This window comes from Miniopterus schreibersii (assembly GCF_964146895.1).
Source record: "Miniopterus schreibersii genome assembly, chromosome: 6".
Taxonomy (NCBI): domain Eukaryota; kingdom Metazoa; phylum Chordata; class Mammalia; order Chiroptera; family Miniopteridae; genus Miniopterus; species Miniopterus schreibersii.
This window is the reverse complement of record NC_138107.1, coordinates 67,935,874-67,956,980: the sequence shown is the minus strand read 5'-3', so window position 1 is coordinate 67,956,980 and position 21,107 is coordinate 67,935,874. Positions and strand designations below refer to the sequence as shown.

General features: G+C 37.0%; 1 protein-coding gene across 4 annotated transcripts in view; it reads left to right on the top strand.

The window, feature by feature from the left end:
• The window catches only part of PTPRK (protein tyrosine phosphatase receptor type K), a 436,319-nt gene that overhangs the window by 173,167 nt on the left and 242,045 nt on the right, over positions 1–21,107 (top strand). For all 4 annotated transcript variants that reach the window (XM_081140405.1, XM_081140404.1, XM_081140407.1 and 1 more), the window contains exon 3: positions 5,618–5,889. In XM_081140405.1, the coding sequence (XP_080996531.1) occupies positions 5,618–5,889 (272 nt within the window). The remainder of the gene's footprint in view (positions 1–5,617; positions 5,890–21,107) is intronic.

The window sequence follows — 21,107 nt, the reverse complement described above, 5'->3', positions numbered from 1 at the left end:
GGTCAGGGCACATGCCCGGGTTGCGGGCTCGAACCCCAGTTGGGGGCATGCAGGAGGCAGTGGATCAGTGACTCTTTCATCATTGATGTTCCTATCTCTCTCTCCCCCTCTCTTTTTCTCCTTCTCTTAAATCAATAAAGACACATTGTTTAAAAATGTATATTAAAATATAGTGGTGTCCACAGGTAGTCCTGGGACCAGTATGGGTCCCTAAGGCCCTTTTGGGATCCTCAAGGTCAAAACTATTGTCATAAAAACATGAAGATAGTGTTTTTCCTTTTTTCTCTCATTTTCTCATAAGTATATAGTAGAATTTCCCAGAGGCTACAAGATGTACTGTATTATATTACAATAGATTGGATGAAGAAGTACAAGTGAGAATCTAGGTCTTATTAAGTCATACATTAAAGAGATTTGCAAAAATGTGAAACAATTTCTCCATATGATTTTTGAAAATGTAATTTTTTATAAAAATGTATTAAGGTCAACATAATGATTTTATTACTAATATTAACTGAACTAATAAATGTTTTTGAAACTTCTTACTTTGAGTTCCTAATATGGTCAATATTGATAGATAAAACTAACAGAAACAAAGTTTCTTTGGTGTCCTCAATAATTTTTAAGAGTGGAAATGGCGTCTTGAGACTAAAGTGTTTGAGAAGCATTGCTCTAAGAAAAGCTTAGAATGGCTCTACCAAAAATGTTCAGTGCATTCTTCCAAACATTATACTCTCTCATCAAAGGGCCCTGTCTGGAAGCTGCATAAACCAGTTCCAATTGATTCATTCTTGTTGTTTTTATGTTTCCTGATTATTTATCGTCCACTGGAACTGCCTCAGCAGTTACAGGTTGTTACATACTAAGAGCTAGTCTCTTTGTATCTTCCTTATTCAGTCATTCAACTAACCAACCAAAACAAGTTTTATTGAATTTCTATATGCAGGGCCTTTGTTAGATGTTGTGCCAGTTGTCAACTCATGGCCTTGCCGCTCACAATCTTTCATTACCTGCTCTGTTAGAATGGAGCTGGACCCTTGAAGCATTTCTTCTTTGTAGCTTTCGTAGTGTTAAGCTTTGTCGGTAGAGGGTGCTGAAGGGGCATTTTAGTGGGAAGTTGCTTCTACTCCTGGTTAAATTGTGCTTCTGTTTTAGTTTCTGCTTGCTGGTACTGCATAGCTGAAAGTTACCCAGTGATGTGCCCAGTGCTTGCAGTGCCCCCAGTGAGCTTGCAGCCACAGCCTGGTCTGTGACCACCTTGCTGTGACCCTCCCAGCATGCACACTGTGCGCCCAGCTTTCACGCCACCCTCCTGCAAGGAAGAGTTTCCTGCCAGCTCTGGCCTGAGCAACCCAGCAGACTCCTCCAGCATCCAGCGGGCTGCACCCGCACCCTCTAAGGGGGTCTGATTTTAGCAGCTTTCCTCCCCTTTCCACATTCTTTCTCTTCTTGGGTATTATAGTTATTCTTTAGGGTTCTCTTTCCAACATTAAAGTTTCTACTCCCTTAGAGTCAGTAATTCTTTTTATTACATTTTCACTGTTACATTTACTGTGTGGCTTCTCTCTTCTGATTAGACTCTGAATTAGGTGCTTTCTAAGAGAACATTATTAGTCTTCTGAGAGAGATAAATGGTCCCTGTATACATTATCTAAAATTTGTGCAAAAGCAGTGCTTAATTAAGGGTCAGAAGCAGAAAGGCGGAAACTGTGTATCAAAGGGCTTCAAGGTAGGGAAAGCTGGACATGGGCTTGGGGCTGAGGAAGAACAATGGGTAAAATTGGCTGGGGGTTTTGATGAGGGGAGGCCTTCTTCCAAGAGCATGAGCAGATGCTGTGTGGAGAAAGTGCTGCGGGTTCTGTCAGGGTGGAGAAGGTGGTTGTGAGGAGCAGTAGTGGGAGGTAAAGTGGCAAAACTGCTTGGTGACCAGAACATGGAGGGTTGTCGGTACTAAGGCAGAAAAGTGGGAATTTCTCTCAGTTTAGTTTATAGAACACATTCAGTGGATTTTGAATAGGAACTGACAATAAAAATATTACGTTGGTATACTAAAATATATATATAAATAACAGGAGTTTTAGGATGAAGTATGGAAACTTATTTATTATTCATTATTTTCTTTGCAGTTAATCCTGTTTCTTGTGTTGTTATGTTATTCCTAGACGTATAGCTTAAAGATAAAAATTTCATTAAGACATACAATACACAGGGCATTATTGTTGTTTATGATTATGGGAGTTTTTTCTTTGGCTATTCTTTTAATAAAAAACACTACTTAGTCCAAGTACTTTCTGCCTCTCTTCTCTTTTTTGAATGAATCACAATAAGAAGTTTTTTTTATTCATTTGTTGTTGTTGTTGAAAGAAAGCCATAATACTGTTAATCTGTAGGATGCAAATAGGATTTATTTTTAAAGGCAAAATACCTGTTTTATTTCCTAAGTATTTAGCATTACTCATTTGATGTTCCTCTTATAAAATAGTATTCATGTAGTTTCTTTTTTAAAAGTACAAATCGATTGCCTGTTTATTGTCGAACATTCAGTGAATGTACATAAACAAAAATAAGAAAACAGAAGACAGTTATAGCTCTCCCCAATAACACAACTTAGATTTTGCTATATATTTTTGTATTTTTCCAGTTAATGGGCGTACACACATATTCATACATGAATATACATACATTCATACAAATAGACTTATTTAACTTAAATATTTTTAAATAAATGACTATATTTTGTAACCGGCTTATTTTACTTAACATATTGTGACTGTCTTCCATTAAAATAGTTTTAATATCATTCTTAATGACTACTCAATTAGCCATCAAACTGATTTACCATTTTAAAAGTTGGACATTTAAAACGCTTCTGTTTTTCTCTATTTTAAACAGTGTAATGATGAGATGAGCATCTTTTTAAAGCTATGTCTTTGTATTTATACAGGATTGTTTATCCTAGTGTATGCTTCTAAAGTTGGAATTGCCAGACCAAACGGTATATGTCTCTTTTAAGGGTTTTGATTCTTGTTGCCAGATTGCTCTCCAGAAAGGTTGCACTTTAAAAGAATTATTATAAGCATGTATCTTTTTCTCCTATGTCTTAAATGATATATTTGAGAATTCCATTGCCTAGGAGCCTATGAAGAATATTTGTAAGGCCACATTAAGTAAGTTATATTAATTAAAAGTGAGTACATTATATGTGTGTGCACAAAAGTATCATTATTAAGTGTTGAGATAGCTAAATCACAACTAAATAAAATTGAATTCATTATAAATCTGATGGATTAGTTAGCTGGTAACAGAACAGTAGTAAGTAAACAAATTATAATCTAAAAACATGAGGGAAACACATATTGTAGAATTTTCTGACTCTGGGAGTTGGCAATCATTTATTTTGGGCAACTGTAGGAGTAATTTTTATAAGTTGATAAAAATAGCATAGTGTTCTCTAAGTTTGGGATGATGGAAGGGAATCTTATGTCAAATAGACAGCTACCTTCACAGTGCCTACAGGGTTAATAACCACTGTACGAAGTCAGTTGGCAGAGGATTCAGATGGCTTGTTGGTGCTAGAGCTTCTTCCTTCCAGAAACTGTGCAATAAATGCACATTATCCCAGAGCACTCAGCAAATGTAGCAGCAGTCAGGCTGCATTGAAAAAAAAAAGCCATTTACAGCAGGAAGCAGCTGGAAATAGGAGTCTGGAGCTTGAGAGAAAGGTGTCACTGGAGGAAGGAGTCTGATGGGTGGAAGCTCTGACAGGGCATGAGCTTGCCCAGGAATAGCTCCAAGTGAGAAGAGCAAGAGCAGAGGGTGGAGCCCACACACATTTTAGAGATATGCTGAGGGAGAGAAAACCAGGGAGAATCCCGCTAATTTTGTACTCTGCCTTCAAAAAAGTACTCATATATTTTCCTTCATTTTCCAATGAAATGTTCAGAAATGAAATATCAGCACTTAAAAAAAAATTAACCTGCATTAAATACCCCTGAAATGCTAAAATTGTTTGGACAAGCTTTTTATTTTGTGACTTTTGTCTTTCTAATGATCAAATTTATATTCCTACAAATTAATATACTTTGCTCATCTCATTTCCTTAATAAGAAAACTATTGTAGCTTAAAAGCGCAACTGGCTGAAAATTGCTAAGTGGTCTTAATGGTAAATATCATACCATTATAGTTAATATAAATTAAAATGTGAGGCAAAGCCTATTTTATTCCAAAGTTTATTTTATAAGGGAAGAAAATACTATTTGAAAGTCCATAAATCATTTAGGGAGCACCACTTTAAAATTGACAATCAGAAGTCATAATACATACTTGTAAAACTCATTTAAATGTACTACTGCTGTAATATGTCACTGGAAAAAACACTCTCCTGGTATAGCAGGGGAGAAATAGGTCATAGGCCTATGAGGATGTTGAGGCCCAATGCCATTAAGTAACTTTTCCAAGATCTCAGGCCTGGTCATAGTTGAAAGCAGTAATTAGTTTGCTCTGCTGTGGTGATTTGAAAAACATCTCCGTAGAGCAGCGTGGGCTTCCAATGTGACTATAACAAAGGTAGAAACATCCTGCTTCTATAAATTGGGTTGGGATCCAGGATATCCTGTTGAAAAAAAAAGAGCATAACTTCTCCAAAAATATACATGGCCAATTTATTTATTACTGTATAATCTATGAGAATCAGGAATTAAAAAAAAAAGAATTCCAGGTTACAAGAGAAGATGAGAACTGGGAGAAATGAAAAAAAAAAGAATTCCAGGTTACAAGAGAAGATGAGAACTGGGAGAAATGAAGTGAAAGCAACATCAGTAGCTATCACTTTAATAAGCTTATTCTGTACTTGACCTGATAGTGTTATCATATGAAGTCTTGCCACAAGCTCTGAATTATAGTACCACCAAATGGGAATTGGTCTGTACTTGACCTGATAGTGTTATCATATGAAGTCTTGCCACAAGCTCTGAATTATAGTACCACCAAATGGGAATTGGTCAGATTTAAAATTTTCGTTTCTTATATAGTAGAAATCCTCTTATCTTCCATGATTTGAATAAGTTTTGGGGCATTAATTGAACTAATTAGACTAGCAGTCAGTGAATGTTTAGTGTCACGAGTAAAAGCTGCTGTTTTTTAGGGAGGAAACACAGAAGGGTTGATTAATTCTACAAATTGGTTAAGAAGAGGGATCCAAATACAACCCTTATGGCTCTGTTCTGGAAGACATAGTACTGAGACCCTACCTGGTTTTGCTCAGTGGTTAGAGCATTGGCCTGTGGACTAAAGGGTCCCGGGTTCAATTCCAGTCAAGGGTAGGAATTGCAGGCTTGATCCCCGACCCTACTCGGGGTCGAGGCAAGTGTGGGAAGCAGCCAATCAATGTGTCTCTCTCACTTTGATGTTTCTCTTTGTCTCTCCCCCTCCCTTCCACTCTCTCTAAAAAAAATCAATGGAAAAAATATCCTTGGGCAAGGATTAACAAAAAATTAAGTAAATAAAATAAAATTTAACACTGAGAATAGATTGATCTTGTTTTTAGTATTCTTTCTAGGATATATTCCTTTTTGCTTATATATTTATTTAACTTTATTACATGTAATGTCTTTTCAGGCTCCTATATGATAGTGGACTCTTCAGATCACGACCCTGGAGAAAAAGCCCGACTTCAGCTGCCGACAATGAAGGAGAATGACACGCACTGTATTGATTTCAGTTACCTGCTCTATAGTCAGAAAGGGCTGAACCCTGGCACTTTGAACATATTAGTTAGGGTGAATAAGGGACCTCTTGCCAATCCCATTTGGAATGTGACTGGATTCACTGGTAGAGACTGGCTTCGGGCTGAGCTAGCAGTGAGCACCTTTTGGCCCAATGAATATCAGGTAATCATCCTTTCTTTTCTGGTTAAAGCTTTGATGGCACTGGATCTCACTATGTGTGTAATACTTAGAGGTAAATATTAGCCCCATAGGAATATGAGGCTGCCTGGCTAACCCTCCCTCACCCCTTCCTCAAGCAAATGTTTGAATACCTTGGCAAAAATCTTCAGAAACAGAGAAAAGCCATCCCACATATAGAAAAAGAAGTTTTGGTACAAAATTTGTTGGTTGTTTGGCAAAAAGCTACTTAATGACAGATATATTTCTGTGTTTCTATTCAAGAAGAAATAGTGTTTCTGATGAGAGTGCAATGTTCAGATGTGTTTGGTTTACTCACTTCTTGAAAATAACATTTGGAAAATAAACATGCAATAGTGTTTCATGAAATAAGTTATCTAAGAGGGAGGCAGTTTGAATAATGTTTGTCAGTTACGTGAAGTATGAAAATTAGCAGACAGCCCTGGCTGGGTGGGACAGTTAGTTGCAGCGTGGTCCCGTACAAAAGGCTGCAGGTTTGAAGATGTTTTCTTCAGTCTGGGAGAGCCATCTGCTTTGGGAGGTCCAAAGCTTTGGGAGGGCTGCGTATGTGGTAGCTGGATTGCTGGAGGTGTATGAAACTAATGCTAAAATACTGGAAGAAAGGTCAGTGGGCATATCTCTGACGACAGTGGCTTCATGGCTGTCATCGAGGGGGCACCCTCACAATGCACTGTCATACTGACCTCAGAGAATCTGTTACTGGAACTTGACACTGAAAAGAAAAGGCTGATTCAGCAGAATAAAACTCAAATGTATCCAGGCTTCTTACAAGGCCCAAATAACAAGTCTAGCAAAACTGTTAACACTTTGGGCTTGGGAGTCATCTTGCCTATATTCAACCCTGTTTGCTCTTTGTTACCTGTGTAGATAGTTGGTTAAGGAATCGGATTGTTTGTTGTACCTTAAAATAAAAAAATAGGAGTAGAATTTGATAAATAATATGCCTGTGGTGTCATACCTCTGTTTGCTTGTGATTAAGAAATGACATACATTGATTACTGTTTCCTTATTTCTTTCTAACATCTATCTTTGAGTCATTTATATTAATAAATTTTTTGTGGCTCAGAGACTGCAATATTAATTTTAATATTCAGTTCTAGTACCTAGAACTGGATGAATGCTTCTTTGTTCAGTCTCATTTTGCATGACAGAGGCCTCCACTTTACACAAACCTGAGGTGTATTTAAGCAAACAGTGAAAAAAGTTTCTGCGAAGGTTTCAACCTGGCCAGTGAGATCTTTCTGGAGATCTCTTGTCTGAGAGAAAGACTATGAAATACATAGAACCTAAGGGTCAATGTCTCTTTGTTGCAGATTGAAATTTAAGCCACAGATCATTTCTTAAGTGGTTACTTTGCTTCCACACAATTTCCCTTAACCTGCAAAACTTAACAATCAATGAGAGCAGATAACAGTAGAATATTTTCCATGTGCTTAGTTAGTGCTCAATAAATTATTTGGTTGATGTCTCCATCGATTCTGTCATTTAGATATGTAGTTGCACCTGTACATCAGTTATTAGAAACAGCCAGCTCAACATAAACTATATTTATGTAGCCTTTTTGCTGTTAGGAAATAGCATGAACAACTTTTGACTGTTGCTTAATGCAGAATCTTTATGGATTTTTAAAAAACTAAAATACGGCCATTGCAGTGGGTCATGTTAGCTGCTTATTCATTTTCATTCTTAAAGAAACACTGCATTTTCCCCCCCAGACTCTAGATTAAGTAAAGAGAGGCATAGAAATTATTCGCCTTTCCTCCATAGTTTACTCAATTTCTCTTCTCCAGAGAATTTACATTCTCCAAACTTTAACCTTTTTTAATATTCTGTTTTTTCTAATTCTGTGCCTTTTGTTGTATTTCTAGAGGGGAATCCTTTGTTTTCTTTGCTTGAGACATTTCTTATCTGACCACTCCTCTCATCAACCCCCTTCTCACCCAACTTTAACAACAGTAAAAACTATCAAAAAGAAAATAGCCCCAGAGTGCTACTACCTTTAATTAATACGGACTAATTTTTGTATAAAAATTATACTCCTGGAAGTGAGGTCAAATGCCCTCATTTTGCGTGACAGAGCTCCATAGGTTACACATACCTGCATTTTCTTCTCTTTTCCATTTTTCTCTTGAACTAAAAGCCTGAAACAGATAATAGCATATGTTTGCTCTGATTTGTCCTTCCCAGCGATTCCATCTTGTCAGATCCCTAACAGGAGGTTGATGTGGTAATTTAATCTCTTATGCTGTGGATTATTCAACAGTGAGGAGATACTAGGTTTTAATCCCAAGAAATTTAACCTCTGACTTGAAAAAGTAAAAAGTAATATACATGAAATTGTGAAATGAAGGCAAAAATGATTCTCCAAACAATGAAATTTGGTTGCCGGTCAGATCAGGATAAGGCTCCTCCTGAACTTGGGCGCCAGCCTTCCTGGGTGAATCTTCACCATTATTTTGCCACTGGGCAGCATTGGGCGTATTCCTTAATCTCTTTCACTGTGGCTTCCTCCTTTGAAAGCGAGGATCCCAGTAATACCTACCTCATTGGGTTATTATATTACATAAGTATACATATTCATAACACACACTTTAGAAAAGTGTCTGACACATAGTATGTGTTTATAATAAAGTTTAGTTAACATTAGGATGGATAGACAAAACACTTGCAGACTCTACTGGATTTAATATGTGATCAGAATTTTCTTCTGTTTTGAAATCATGCTATTTTTTAAAAGGGCTTTATTTTTTAAGAGCAATTTTAGGTTCACAGCAAAATTGAACAGAAAGTACAGTGATTTTCCATATATCCTCCACCCTCACACATGCATAGCCTCCCCTATAATCTGCGCCAACCACCAGAGTGGTACACAATCGATGAACCTACACTGACATCATAATCACTCAAAGTCCATAGTGAATTTTAAGGTTCACTCCTGGTGGTGTACATTCTAAGAGTTTGACAAATGTATGACATGTATCCATCATTATAGTATCATACAGAGGTTTTTTTCCAGGCGATTTCCTGGAAAAATCCCCTGTGCTTGGCCTATTCTTGTTAGGTTTCTTATTTATTAAAGTGTCAACTTACTTGGCATCTTATTAGCATGAGGTCAAACCATGCTCACCTCTGGGGATACAGGGAAATCCCTCCTGAACCTTACAGTCTAGGCAATGTAGGAGAAACTAATGTAAATCAGATGTGGGGTGTAGCCTTAAGGAGCCTAGTCCAGATGGGAAATGTGAAACATACATAGATAAAATTTGAAATAATATAGCGATTGTTAAATGACTTAAGAAGATGAATATAAAATGTAATGGGAAAAATGAAAACAAAGGATAGATTTGTTTCCAAAGTAATTTGAGGCAGAAATGGGACTAGAATTCTTGCCTCTTTAGTCTTCTATTCCTAGATTACTCTGCTGTCCACTCTACCACATTGCTTTTCTTAAACCACAGTTATTTGGAGCTAACACTTTACGCAGTAAAACAAAATAAGGAAATGTAAATTTTCTTTTGACATAAGCACTGCAGTGATACATGAATATATAAGGAACTGTTTCTTACCTGTGTCTTCAAAACAATAGATGTCTTTTCTGCTCAGTATACTAATTATAGAAAGTATCATATTACATTTGTTTTATTTGCAATGGTCGCAAGATGCTAATTCTGCCTATTTTTATAGGCCTCAAGTAAGTACTGTAAATTTTTTAAATTGTTCACTAAATAGGAATAAAAAGGTAAAAAAAAACAACCATCATGAGGCATTATCTCAGTGTTAAATTTCAATGGAAGATCAGCACACCTCTGAAGTGTAATTTTCTCCACTCTGGAAATCTGACCTGTCTTGTATGCGTAAACTAAGTTCTGCTTTGGGATTAAATCCATTAGTTTCTTACTGAACAGTGAGGTTGTTACCAAATGAGGCAGGCAGACATAACTTCCAAAACTATTAGTGGGAACCTAATCTGCTGTTTTCCATTAACTGGGTGCACGTCATTAATCACAAAAATGATGCGTGATGAAAACTACAGGGGTTTGGCCAGAAATTGGAACGTGATAATATAGCAGAATATGCCTTTTTTATTTTTTACAGACCTCCTAATTCACTGAGAAACAAACACTGAACCTTTGCAACCCATTTTCTTAACATTTTTCATTGGTTTGAAAAAAATGTTAAGAACTGGACAGGCCTGGGATTTTCTGTTTTTGTTTCCTTTTTAAAGGTTTATGTTAGCGTGTATTGCACTGATATTTTGGCAATGGGGTGATTGTTACACTCCAGAGATACTGCTGGCTTTGGAGCTAAGAAGATTGGGACTAAAACCAAGGGACTGTTGAGTTAAAATAAAAAAATCTCTGAAAGATTGGTCTTTGGGGATAGGGCCTGAAGTAAGAGCATTTGCATGAATCATCCATGCAGAATGTGAGGAAAAGTGGATGTCATTCCTGTGCCATAGCTCTTGGAACTCTTCCAGTCTCTACAGGTTGTCACTCAACCATGCAGAGCCCCACTGAAGAAAGAAGGGCGGCAAGACTTTTCTTTCTTAGACGGTCAAGCCTGCTGGGTGCCATAACAAAATACTACAGACTGGGTGGCTTAGACAGCGGACATTTACTTCTCTCAGGCCAGAAAGTCCGAAGATCAAGGGGAAGCCTTTTTGGTTTCTGGTGAGCCCTGTTCCTGGCTTGCAGATGGCGCTCTTCTCACTGTGTCCTCACAGGGTGTAGCGCGGGTGTCTCTTGCTCTTCCTATAAGGATACCAGGCCTATCTAATTAGGGTCCCATCCTTATGATCACATTTAACTTGACCTCCCAAGGGCCTTATCTCCAAATAATTGGGGACTAGGAGTTCAACATATGACTTGGTGGGAGGGTGGGGGCGGGGAGGGGAAAGGTGCAGGTCAGTTCATAACACTAAATATAGCTTATAGCTGTAAGTTCTTCATTATAAGCATTATAAATGACTGTGGCTCATTATCTCACATAACAACGTTACAGATATTATTAATATTCGATTCAATAGTCAGTCTTCTCACTTTCTTCCACATTGGCAGGACCCCCTCCCCCCAACTCCACCTGACTGACTTTCACAACTTCATTTGCAGGTGAGGGTGGCCATGTGACACAGCTCTGGCCAGTGAGTTGTGGGGGACCCCTGGGAAAGATGTTCCTCCCAGATAAAAAGAGAGAGGCACACTGTTATATGACAATATGAGGCTTGGAACTACTGCAGTTATCATGGAGCTATGAGGTAGGAGATAACAAACTGAGGGTAACAGGAGAAAGTATGGAAGGAGCCAACGCTCATGTGAAATAATAATAAAACCCCCACAAATTTTTAAACAACTTTTAGATGAGTCTTTTTCTATGTAGCTATAGTACATTTCCTAATATACCATGTCACATCTATTTCGAGCTTTCAAGTATTCACACTGTTCACCACATATTGTTTATGGATAAAACATGGGAGACTTACGGGAGAATAAGAAGTAAACATATCTATATATACATGAAACAATTCATATTTTTCAGGTCAGTTGTAGAGAGAAGACACTTCGATGTAAATAAGGCTGTAAGATAAGGAATCAGCGGCTGAAGGGAGTAGGAAGAAAGGAAGGAAAGCTAATCTGTTGGGTGTCTAACATGTGTGAGACCCTGGGCTGTATACTTCATGTATGTCACCTTTAGTTTGTTTTAATATTTAATCAAGTGTGTGGATAAAAAATGAGCTCTGTAATAAATCTAACCTGAAGTACCTCACAGGGTGATCTGATTATAAATTCCTAACAGAGTAGTCACACCTGAGGCCTATAACTTATTAGTAAAAGTTTATCTTAGCCTTTAGCACTCCCTGCCCATTGTTTTTGTGCGTCTAGGTTAACACACCTTTGAAATGCCTCTTTTTCAGACCCCTCGGAAGCCTAACCACCCTCCAGAGCTCATAACCTTCTTAATTAACCTGTAACCCTATCCCCACCTTACTTTCTCCTACCTTCATGTAATCTTCTGAACATTCCCTCCTTAACCCCAAATATATAAAAGAAGCTGCAGAACTGTCATTCTTTGGGAGCATTTGAGATCTTGCCTCCTGGCATTGTTGTCAGTTGCTTCAAATAAACATAAAAATTCTGTGCAGGTTTGGATGTTTCTTACCTCAAGTGCTCAGTGAATGTCTCTTATCTTCATGCGTGGACTAAGAGGCTGGCTCTTTAGTGGTCAAAATTATTCCCCTCTTTCCTCTTTAGTAATTTAATCTTGCTATAAAATGTTTGGACTTTAACCATATCAGTGACTTCTGAAGTTAGTCACAACTACATAGGCTTGTTTTAGTTACGGCAGCAGTAATTTCTTAACATGCGCCGCTGGGCTCATTTTCACGCTAGCAAAATACTTGTTGTTAATGAAGCAGCCTTTTGCTGCTGATTTTTTTTTTTTCTTAATGATTCCCTATTTGTTTCATTTAAAGTACTCCAAATGGATTTGGAAAAACTCCCACGTTATTATAGTCACTATTTTCTTGAAACTTATAACCCTATGAGGGTGACTTCTCCCTGGTTCCTGACAGTGATTTGCTTTTATTATAAAACATCAGCTTTACTTTTCAGTTAGACTCTGTTTGCATTGATTCACTGGTGAAATTATGAAGTAAACAAATGAAGAGGAGAGTCTCTCTCGTTAACACGGTAATTATTGCGAGTATAGGACAGCAGTCTCTCGATATTCCGCTAAATCATTCCTGTTTTTCTTCCATGTAGCCGAGCTGTCAGGTGCCCCTTCACTAATTCTTCTGAGAAATGCACCCATGAAATGAATTCATTTCCCTTTTAATAGCAGTTGAAAAATAATGAGCAGTAAGGAGATTTAGGTAGTGTTTGTTCAATTTATGACTTTTTTTGTTCCTTAGGAGGTGGTTTTATCCAAGGAGACTGGGGAATAGAGATGATCCAAAAAGAAGTAGCAGAAATGCCAGTTCTTTGCTCACTCACTTTCCTTCAGCCTAGTGTGTTGAATCTGAATCTGATTCCTTGTTTTCTATACCTCTGTATAAATTATTTAGCATACATTTAACAGGCTGATTTTCATGTACCAAGATTAGAAAAAAATATTCTACCTGGGCAGAATTCAGAGCTAAATGCACAAAAAAAATGAAAGAACCTGTTCCTTCTTATCAGTTTACTGATGTTTCTGACAATGCTGTGCCATTTATTAATGAAATGCCATGTCATATAAGAAAAATACAGGTAACAATTTAAAATCAATTCCTTCAGTTATTTTGCTTGTTGACTTTAATAGTTAATTAGAATTGGCCTTTTTTTTGTTTGTTTTTTTTTTAGGCCTTTTGAGTTTCTGTACATCTTCAATTTCTGTGTGACCCTTTTTGTTCATTTCCATTTCAAAGACTGATTTTTTTTTTTTTCCATTTTAGACTGCATGTCTAAAATGTGAACAGAATATTGGCTCTTCATGGGAAAAACAAAACAGTGACGTTATATTTTTATATAAAATTTAACTTTTATGCTGTGGTGATTTCAGTTTCAATTCTTAGAACATAATGGAATAATAAAAGGATGTAACTATCTACTTTAGTTTTTCAATTGAGAGGTTGTATTTAAGCAGGAAATATAAGGGAAATATCAGACACGCATATAGACTGTATCTATTTTACTATTGTCTTAGATAATATTATATGTAATCTAATTCTGTGGTTAGGAATACAAGTTGGAATATAAAGGAAAACAAACTTTGGACACTGAAAATGAAAACACCCACTTATGTAATCTGGTGGGCAATTTATGGTTAAATTTAGCTGTCATGATTTTCAAAAGGTGTTCTTAAAACTGTTGTTATAAAACTGGCTGCTACATGTTATTTCTGCATTTAGTTATATAAATAACCATTGCACATACCACTGGAGCTCCCTGATGAGATTTGGATTCTTAATATCCTTTGAATGATCTTTTAAAAAAATCATTCTTCTCAGCTTTCTGGAAACAGTAAATCAATTCTCATTTTATGTTTAAAAAATAAGGTCTATAGTCATAAATTTATACCAAGTAATAATTCAATAAAGTAATAAAGAATGGAAAACTTTCAGCACCTAGAGACCAAAGTTTGTTTCAGATTTAAACATCTTGAGATCCAGGTGGTTCGCAACAGCAGCGCAAATACAATACTTGGAAAGAGATACAGCATTTCTTGGGTTAATATTTATTAAAAGTCATTTGTGGTTTGGTTGTGAACTTTCGTTCATTCCCTCCACCAACCAAGTGTTCATTGAGTTGTTACTACATGCTTAGCATTATCCTAGGCTTAGAGAGAAAACAAACAAGTACGGAAACGGTTTCATACGGTTCTTTAAGTCCAATAAAGAGAATGACATGTGTTGATAAATTTTGATGGTAGGTCATGGTTGTATGGGATTTTTTTTAACATGATTATCTCTAGAAGCTCCAGGAAGGAAGCGGCACCTAGGTTCAGTGGTCAGACTAAAGCAGAGGTGGATCTGGACGTGTGAAGGCCGGAGGAAAAGGGGGTTTAGGTTTTATAGTTAAAAGGCACATAGGGCGCCCTCAACTGGTCAGCAATGAGACCGATCATTGTGTGTGAGGGGACCTCCACACGGGCCTGGTTGCAGTGGAGGGTTCTCAGATGAGGAGGAATGACAAATTACTTTGAATAGATTGGACATTATTATTAAGAAGTTTCCAAATCCAGGTCAAGAGATTTTTTTAACATTAATTTTGACTTCTAAATGCTTTTGGACCACTCAGAAGAGTCTAATCAGCAGAGCAGAGTGATGACAGTGATGATATTTGAAAGTCATTCTTTTAAATCTTAGCTCAGCAGATCAAAGGTGGCCCTTAACTCAGCATTTGCCGGCCATCTCTACACTGCTATTATCCAAGCCCCATCTGTTCACATTGGACTCTTAAAGTTGTGACGTTTAACGTTTTAGATGATGACCTGTGGGGGGCAAGGCATATTTTTGTTACTTAGAGGAGATTTTTGCTTAGAAGAGATTTATTTGTCATGAAAGGTAATCAGATTTTGGCAGACAAACTCAAAAAGAAAAAGTCTATTCAAGGATTCTGCCTTTGTCAACAGAATTGCTAAATTTTGTTCGTTTAAGCTTATTCTTTGTGCTGGGATCGCTGGGGAGCTTTCCCTTATTATAAAGGATGAAGGATGTCCAGATGACGCTCTTCTCCTCCATCTGCCCGTTAAGTCTTTAATCTCCTACACCTGGTGGCTTCTAATCTTTATTTGCTTTATGTACCAGTGGTTCCAAGTCAGACAAGTTCTTTGTCGCATATGCCAAGTAAAGTTTCCTTGTGCCATAAAAGGGCATGCTATGCCCCAAGATCTCCTGGAAAATAAAGTGGGTTGCTGTTCACAAGTGGACTTGCCAGTTTTAATGCAACCCAGTTAGTAAATGGCATTCACTCCCTATACAACCAGGAGTGCCCTATTGATTGGCAGCGGGAAGCTCCTTGCTCATGTTGAGAGCTCCTTTTGCAGGGTTTCTGGCCTCTGTAAATTGTCAGTGTGCTGCCTTTGTGATGGAGCAAAAGGTCCTTTTCTGCTTTTCTCATGGCTGTTTGCTTCTCAGTTTGGAGTCAGTTGAGTTATTTACTCATGGGCCTGAGTTGTAAGGTACAGAAGTTTGAAATGCATTTCTTTTTGGGTCTCTCTTGGTCAGGGTTCTTTCTGGAAGAGGGTCAAAGAATACGGGAGACCAAGTTGTCCACTCCTCCTTAGTTATCACTGTACTGACTCAAGTTCAGCGGGCTGCCTTGCTAAGAGGTTATGCCCTGAGTTGAATTTCAGCCTTGAACCCTGTTGTATGTCACAGAGAGCTCATGTTGCAGAAACAATCCTCTCACCTCAATCATGTAAACCTTCCTCACAAATCGTCTCTATACCCAGTGAGATCAGGTGAATCTATCAGCCACCTTCTGGTATAATTGGGAATCAGAAGGAAAGGTACAATCCACTTCCTCTGTTCTGCAGGTAAAAGCCTGTAAAGGTTATCTGTATAACTAACTTAGTAAAACATGGTGCTTATTGGGCCAAGACTAAGCTGAAACAGAAAAAGAAGGAGCCCAAGATGGGTGGCTCAGTTGGTTGGAGCATCTGTGCACCAAAAGGTGGCGGGTTCAATTTCCGGGCAGGGCACATACTCGGGCTTCAGGTTCAGTCCCTGGTTGGGGTTCATACAGGAGGAAACCGATGTTTCTCTCTCACATCAATGTTTCCCCCCTCCCTAAAATCAATAAAAACATATCCTCAGTGAGGTTTAAAAGAAAAGGAAGGAAGGTAAGTGGGTAGGTAAAGGGCTATTCCTTGTCTATCACCTTTGCATTTCTGATGAACCATCGTATAAATAAATGGCAGATTTATAGAATCAGAGACTGGAACACTTGGTTTTTTAAAATCTTATTGCCGTTACTAGAAAGACAGCGGATAAGGGAGGTTACTTAAACCAAACCTTAATTTGTGATTATACTGCCTGGAGAGGGTGAACTGGTATCAGTCTGAGAATTGGAAATTTTCTATTAAAATGGTATTTAATATCTTTGAGAAGGATAATTTTTTAAAATTATGAATATTTAAATTTGGAGGGAATCATTTGGAAAATGTACATTAGAGAGACATTTGTACACAACCAGACCGTGGAAAAATGCTTCAATTTCTGAAAGTTATTACAGTCCTCTCCTTCAGCAATACAAAGCAGTTAGACCTATACAAAATCAATGCCAACTTCTGATGTAACAGACTTTGGAGGCAGTAGCTCTGGCGAGAGGAGAGCCAAGGCGTTCTGTGGAGCAGCCCTTTCACCCAGTATTGCCGTTGCTTTGCACAGGGTCTGAGTCTTGCTTCCAGACCTGGACTGCTGCATCTGGCTGGGGCACTTAGCCACCGTTTGCATGGTTCCTAAAGACTAATGACTCATCCTAGACTCTGAATTCCTCACCTCTCTCTGCTTCCTGCCTTTCTCCTGGAGACCCCATTTACACCTACCACTCCTGTCCCAAGGGGAATAATGCCCCTTGGAGGAGAGAATCTTGTCCTTCGACTAGTTTCCTGGACAACTGGGGAGTGGGAGAGGTGATGCCTCTCCCTTTCCCTTTAATAAGACCCTTTAAATAAGCATGAGTGCTTAATTGGATTAGACTTTGTGGCCTGCTAAAAGAAATAAGAAAGTTTAACTCTTTCAACAAAGAAGCTATTCTGTAGCCGAGTTGTAATTTATAGCTTTTCTGACTGTTGAGTAAGACATTCAATCTAGGGTGATAGCAACTTTATCACTTTTAATGCCCAAGACTAATATTATTTATTTAAAGGTGACACATAACCTCTATAATTTTTTTTCTCTCTTGCACTTTGGTTTCTTTCTCCGGGCCCACCCCAGTATACACTGTGTGCCCACTGATTCCTACCTCTCTCCCTGCAAACATGTAAAGGTTTCATTCAGATGAAAAGAAAAATTGTACTGCACTTTTGTGCACATCTGTTTCTTCAGAGGGTGGTTTTGTTTCCTCTCGTTTCTCTCAAATTGTTCTCTTATAGCTTGTTTGTTACCCTTTTCATGCACCTGAAAATTACTGTTTCACGATGATAAGGTGTCTCTAACATTTCCAAAGACCCTGTTCCCCTTGACTTCTGCGTAACTTTTACATTATTCGGCCTGTTTTTCCTTCTGTAGATCCAAAAGCTTATATTATCCTCTGTTTTCTCTGACCACTTTTAAAAAATCTCTTTTTGAGGGACATTTTTTCTTTCTCTCCTGTAAATGTAAGCAGATTAAGTATTTAGCCAGTTTTAAAATAAATATTTATTTTTTATGAAATATATAAAATAGAAGCATAACTTTATAAAATACTTATAAATTATAAATAAGACAGTAGAAATATATAAATTTATGTAATTTATGTAAAATATGATACTTTATAAGTATATGACTGTGCACGAGATGTAAAGAAAAGTAAAGCAAACATACATGTACCCATAAGCCAACTGAAATAATATCACCAGAATCTCCTGAGAGTCTCTTTCCATTAAAATCTTCCTTCTATCCCAAGGAAAACATTATTCTGAATTTTGTGGTCATCATTTTCTTCCTTTTTCCTTAACTTACTTAAAATTATATTTTGTTAACTTTTTATGAGGTTTTGAATTCTGTGAATGGTATTATGTTTTGTGTATTATTTGGCCACTTGACCCCCTTGAAAACATTCAAGTTGTGTGTGTGCGCACATGCGAGCACGCATGTGCCTGTAATTTTTTTCACCGTTGTATGGTATTCTGTTTGGGAGTATCCTAAAATGAATGGGCCAGTCTTTTGCCTGTGGATATTTGGATTATTTCTGGGTTTTCCAATTGTTATATTAAAAACAACATACAATGTTGTATATGTGTATATATTTTTGTACATATATCTTTAGCATATGTAAATATTTGACTTGATGGCACATAAGTTGTTTGTCATTATGACAGAACAGTTGGCACTTCAGCCAGCATTATGTAAGCGTTTCTGTTGTTACATATTCTCATTAATTGAAACAATATTTGGTAATGTTGGATTTTCAGATTGGTATTCTTAGATTTTCTCCCATCCTTATGTCTAGCCTCAACTCCGCTTTCCCTTATCTTTCACTATAAAAATCTCTCTTCTTCTAAATTAGTTTCTCTTTAAATTTTCTTGTGCTTTTAAAATTTCATTTATTATCGCTTTATTCCATTATACCCATTCTTCTACATCTTGGTAAATCTGAATGAAACCCTTCCTATCATTCTTTTGACACTCATGATTCACTGAGTTACAGCTTTCCTGAATGTTTTTGTTGAAGTGAAGGCACCTGTTCTTATATCTTTATATTTTCTATATTAGCTGTCCTAACACCTAGCATGTAATAGATAACACATATTGGCAGGCTGATTTATAGACGCACCCTGATTTTATGCAGTGCAGTTGTACTTGGATTGTTCTAGGGGAATTAAAAATTTTATTTGATTTTGGGAGTTGGGTTTTTAAAATTTCTATATGAAAAGTTTTGAAAAGTTTTATTGAGGAGAATTGACAGATTCTACATTTTTCTGAGAGGTCCAGTTTTTCAATCTCAATGGAGAATATTTCCTTCCTAAGTTATATGCATTATTCATGCTGACTGTTAAGTTGTTAGTTTCTATTTTTCTTTTCTTGATTTTTTTTCTCTTTTTCTGTAACTTTTTTTACTTTCTCAATATGTCCATAGAAATAATACTTCCACATTCTAGTAGACTTATATTCTTCCCTTTTCATTTTCTACAAACAGGCCAAGTAATAGTGAAAATGCCTAGACTAATATTCAAGACAGATAGTGGACAAAAGAAACTTTATATCCTCTAAGCTACTCCTGATGTAAAAGGCGAATCTGTCTGTAATCTTTGGTGGTTCGTATGCGCTAGAAGGAAAAGGGAAACTCTGTTTACACCTCTGCATTAGTCAACTTTATTTCGGTTGTTAACTGGTCTGCACCAAGATGACAGTGATAAATCAACAAAGGGGTGGCTTTGAAAAGGGTTTTAAAAAAAATCTACTAAAACGTATATCAACCTTTCTTTTCTTTTTAAAACGTACTGTTGATCTCCCTTATGGCTATCAAAAGAGAATACTCAGCAGATGAGTGGAATAAAGAGCTATTTTTATAGTCAGAAACTATTTTATTAAAAAGAATGCAGAAATAGCACAATAGACACAGAGCTGAGCTGTTTGATCCATTTCTTAAACTGCTACGGTGAGTTCGAAAAACTTGTTTCTCATAAGTTTTGTTTTTTCAACATGCATTTCTTATCTTTTCCCCTCTAGATTATTGACCTGTTACTATCATTCTAGCAGGACTAGGGGACATACAACGGTTTTACGTTAACATGTATTCCCTAAGAATTTAATATTCTTTTCAGCTTTCTTGAACAAATACATTTTAAAATGTTTCAGTGCTTTTGGGGTGTGTGTGTGTGTGTGTGTGTGTGTGTGTGTGTGTGTGTGTGTGTGTGCAGTCACATTTCTAATACAGGTAGAGATGGCCTTTAAACTTATCCATTGGTAGAGTTATACATGTTTAAAGGTAAAGGCTTTACCGATTACTTTATCCAACCCTCTGCGTTTGGAGGGTCACAGAGGCAACATGATCTGTGACTGTCACACACACACAGAAAAGTGTCTGAGTGCGCCAGGACTTCCTTTCCCTTCAGCTATTTTCAAAATAACTCAGCTAATTTGTGCATTTCACAATCAAATAACATTTTTCTCCTTAAAGTCAAACAAAAGGGTGTTTGTGTATTTTTTTCATTTGCATCTATTGCAATTACTTGCTCGATCTGATATAACAAATCATGGACAGTTAAATAAAATATATTTGGTAGCATTTTGCCTCCCTGATGTTAAATGCTATCTTTAGCAGTGATATTAATTTAAAAAAACAATACTTTAAGGGTTATTCTAAACCTTTTTTTCTCATAAAGAAGTGTGTTCCTCTTTCTTAGTATTATACTTTGGTATTGCTTGGAAAGAATCTGTGGAAAGAACTGTTACATCACCTCTAGTTTACCACCGAAGAGCAAAAGGTACTGACACTGCTTTGTCTTTTTAAGTAAGCCACAGGCAAAATATGAAACACACTTCATGGTAATTCTGTTGCTCCAGAGTTGCATAAGTCATGGGCTGTGGTAGGATCTTTCATGACTCTGTTTTATTCTGACTACAGTGCAGCTTTTGTTTTCTGAAGGTAAACTTCTCTGTTGTTTCAACAGGTATGTAGACTTCAAATAATTGTTAAATGAGTGTTGTAATTGAGATAATTGACTCTTGGAACTACAATAATAGTGGAAATCTTATGCCCTCTGAATTCTATGTAAAAATATTCCAAGTTTTAAAGAAAAACTTACCGTTTTATAAAGAGAAATTTGCTTGAATAATTTATTTAATTGAATAAAATTAAGTAATGAATCTTCTTGCCACTGCTTTAAGTTAAGTTTTCTAGCATAAGAAAATCACTTAGAGGAGAGATTTGATTTACCTCTTGAGGTAGTCAAGAGTCATTTCTCAGAGTAATATGCGTGAACATTGAATGGTACCTGACCCATATTAAATCGCATCACTACAAAGTAACCCAGGCAATGGGAATTGATGAGAAATA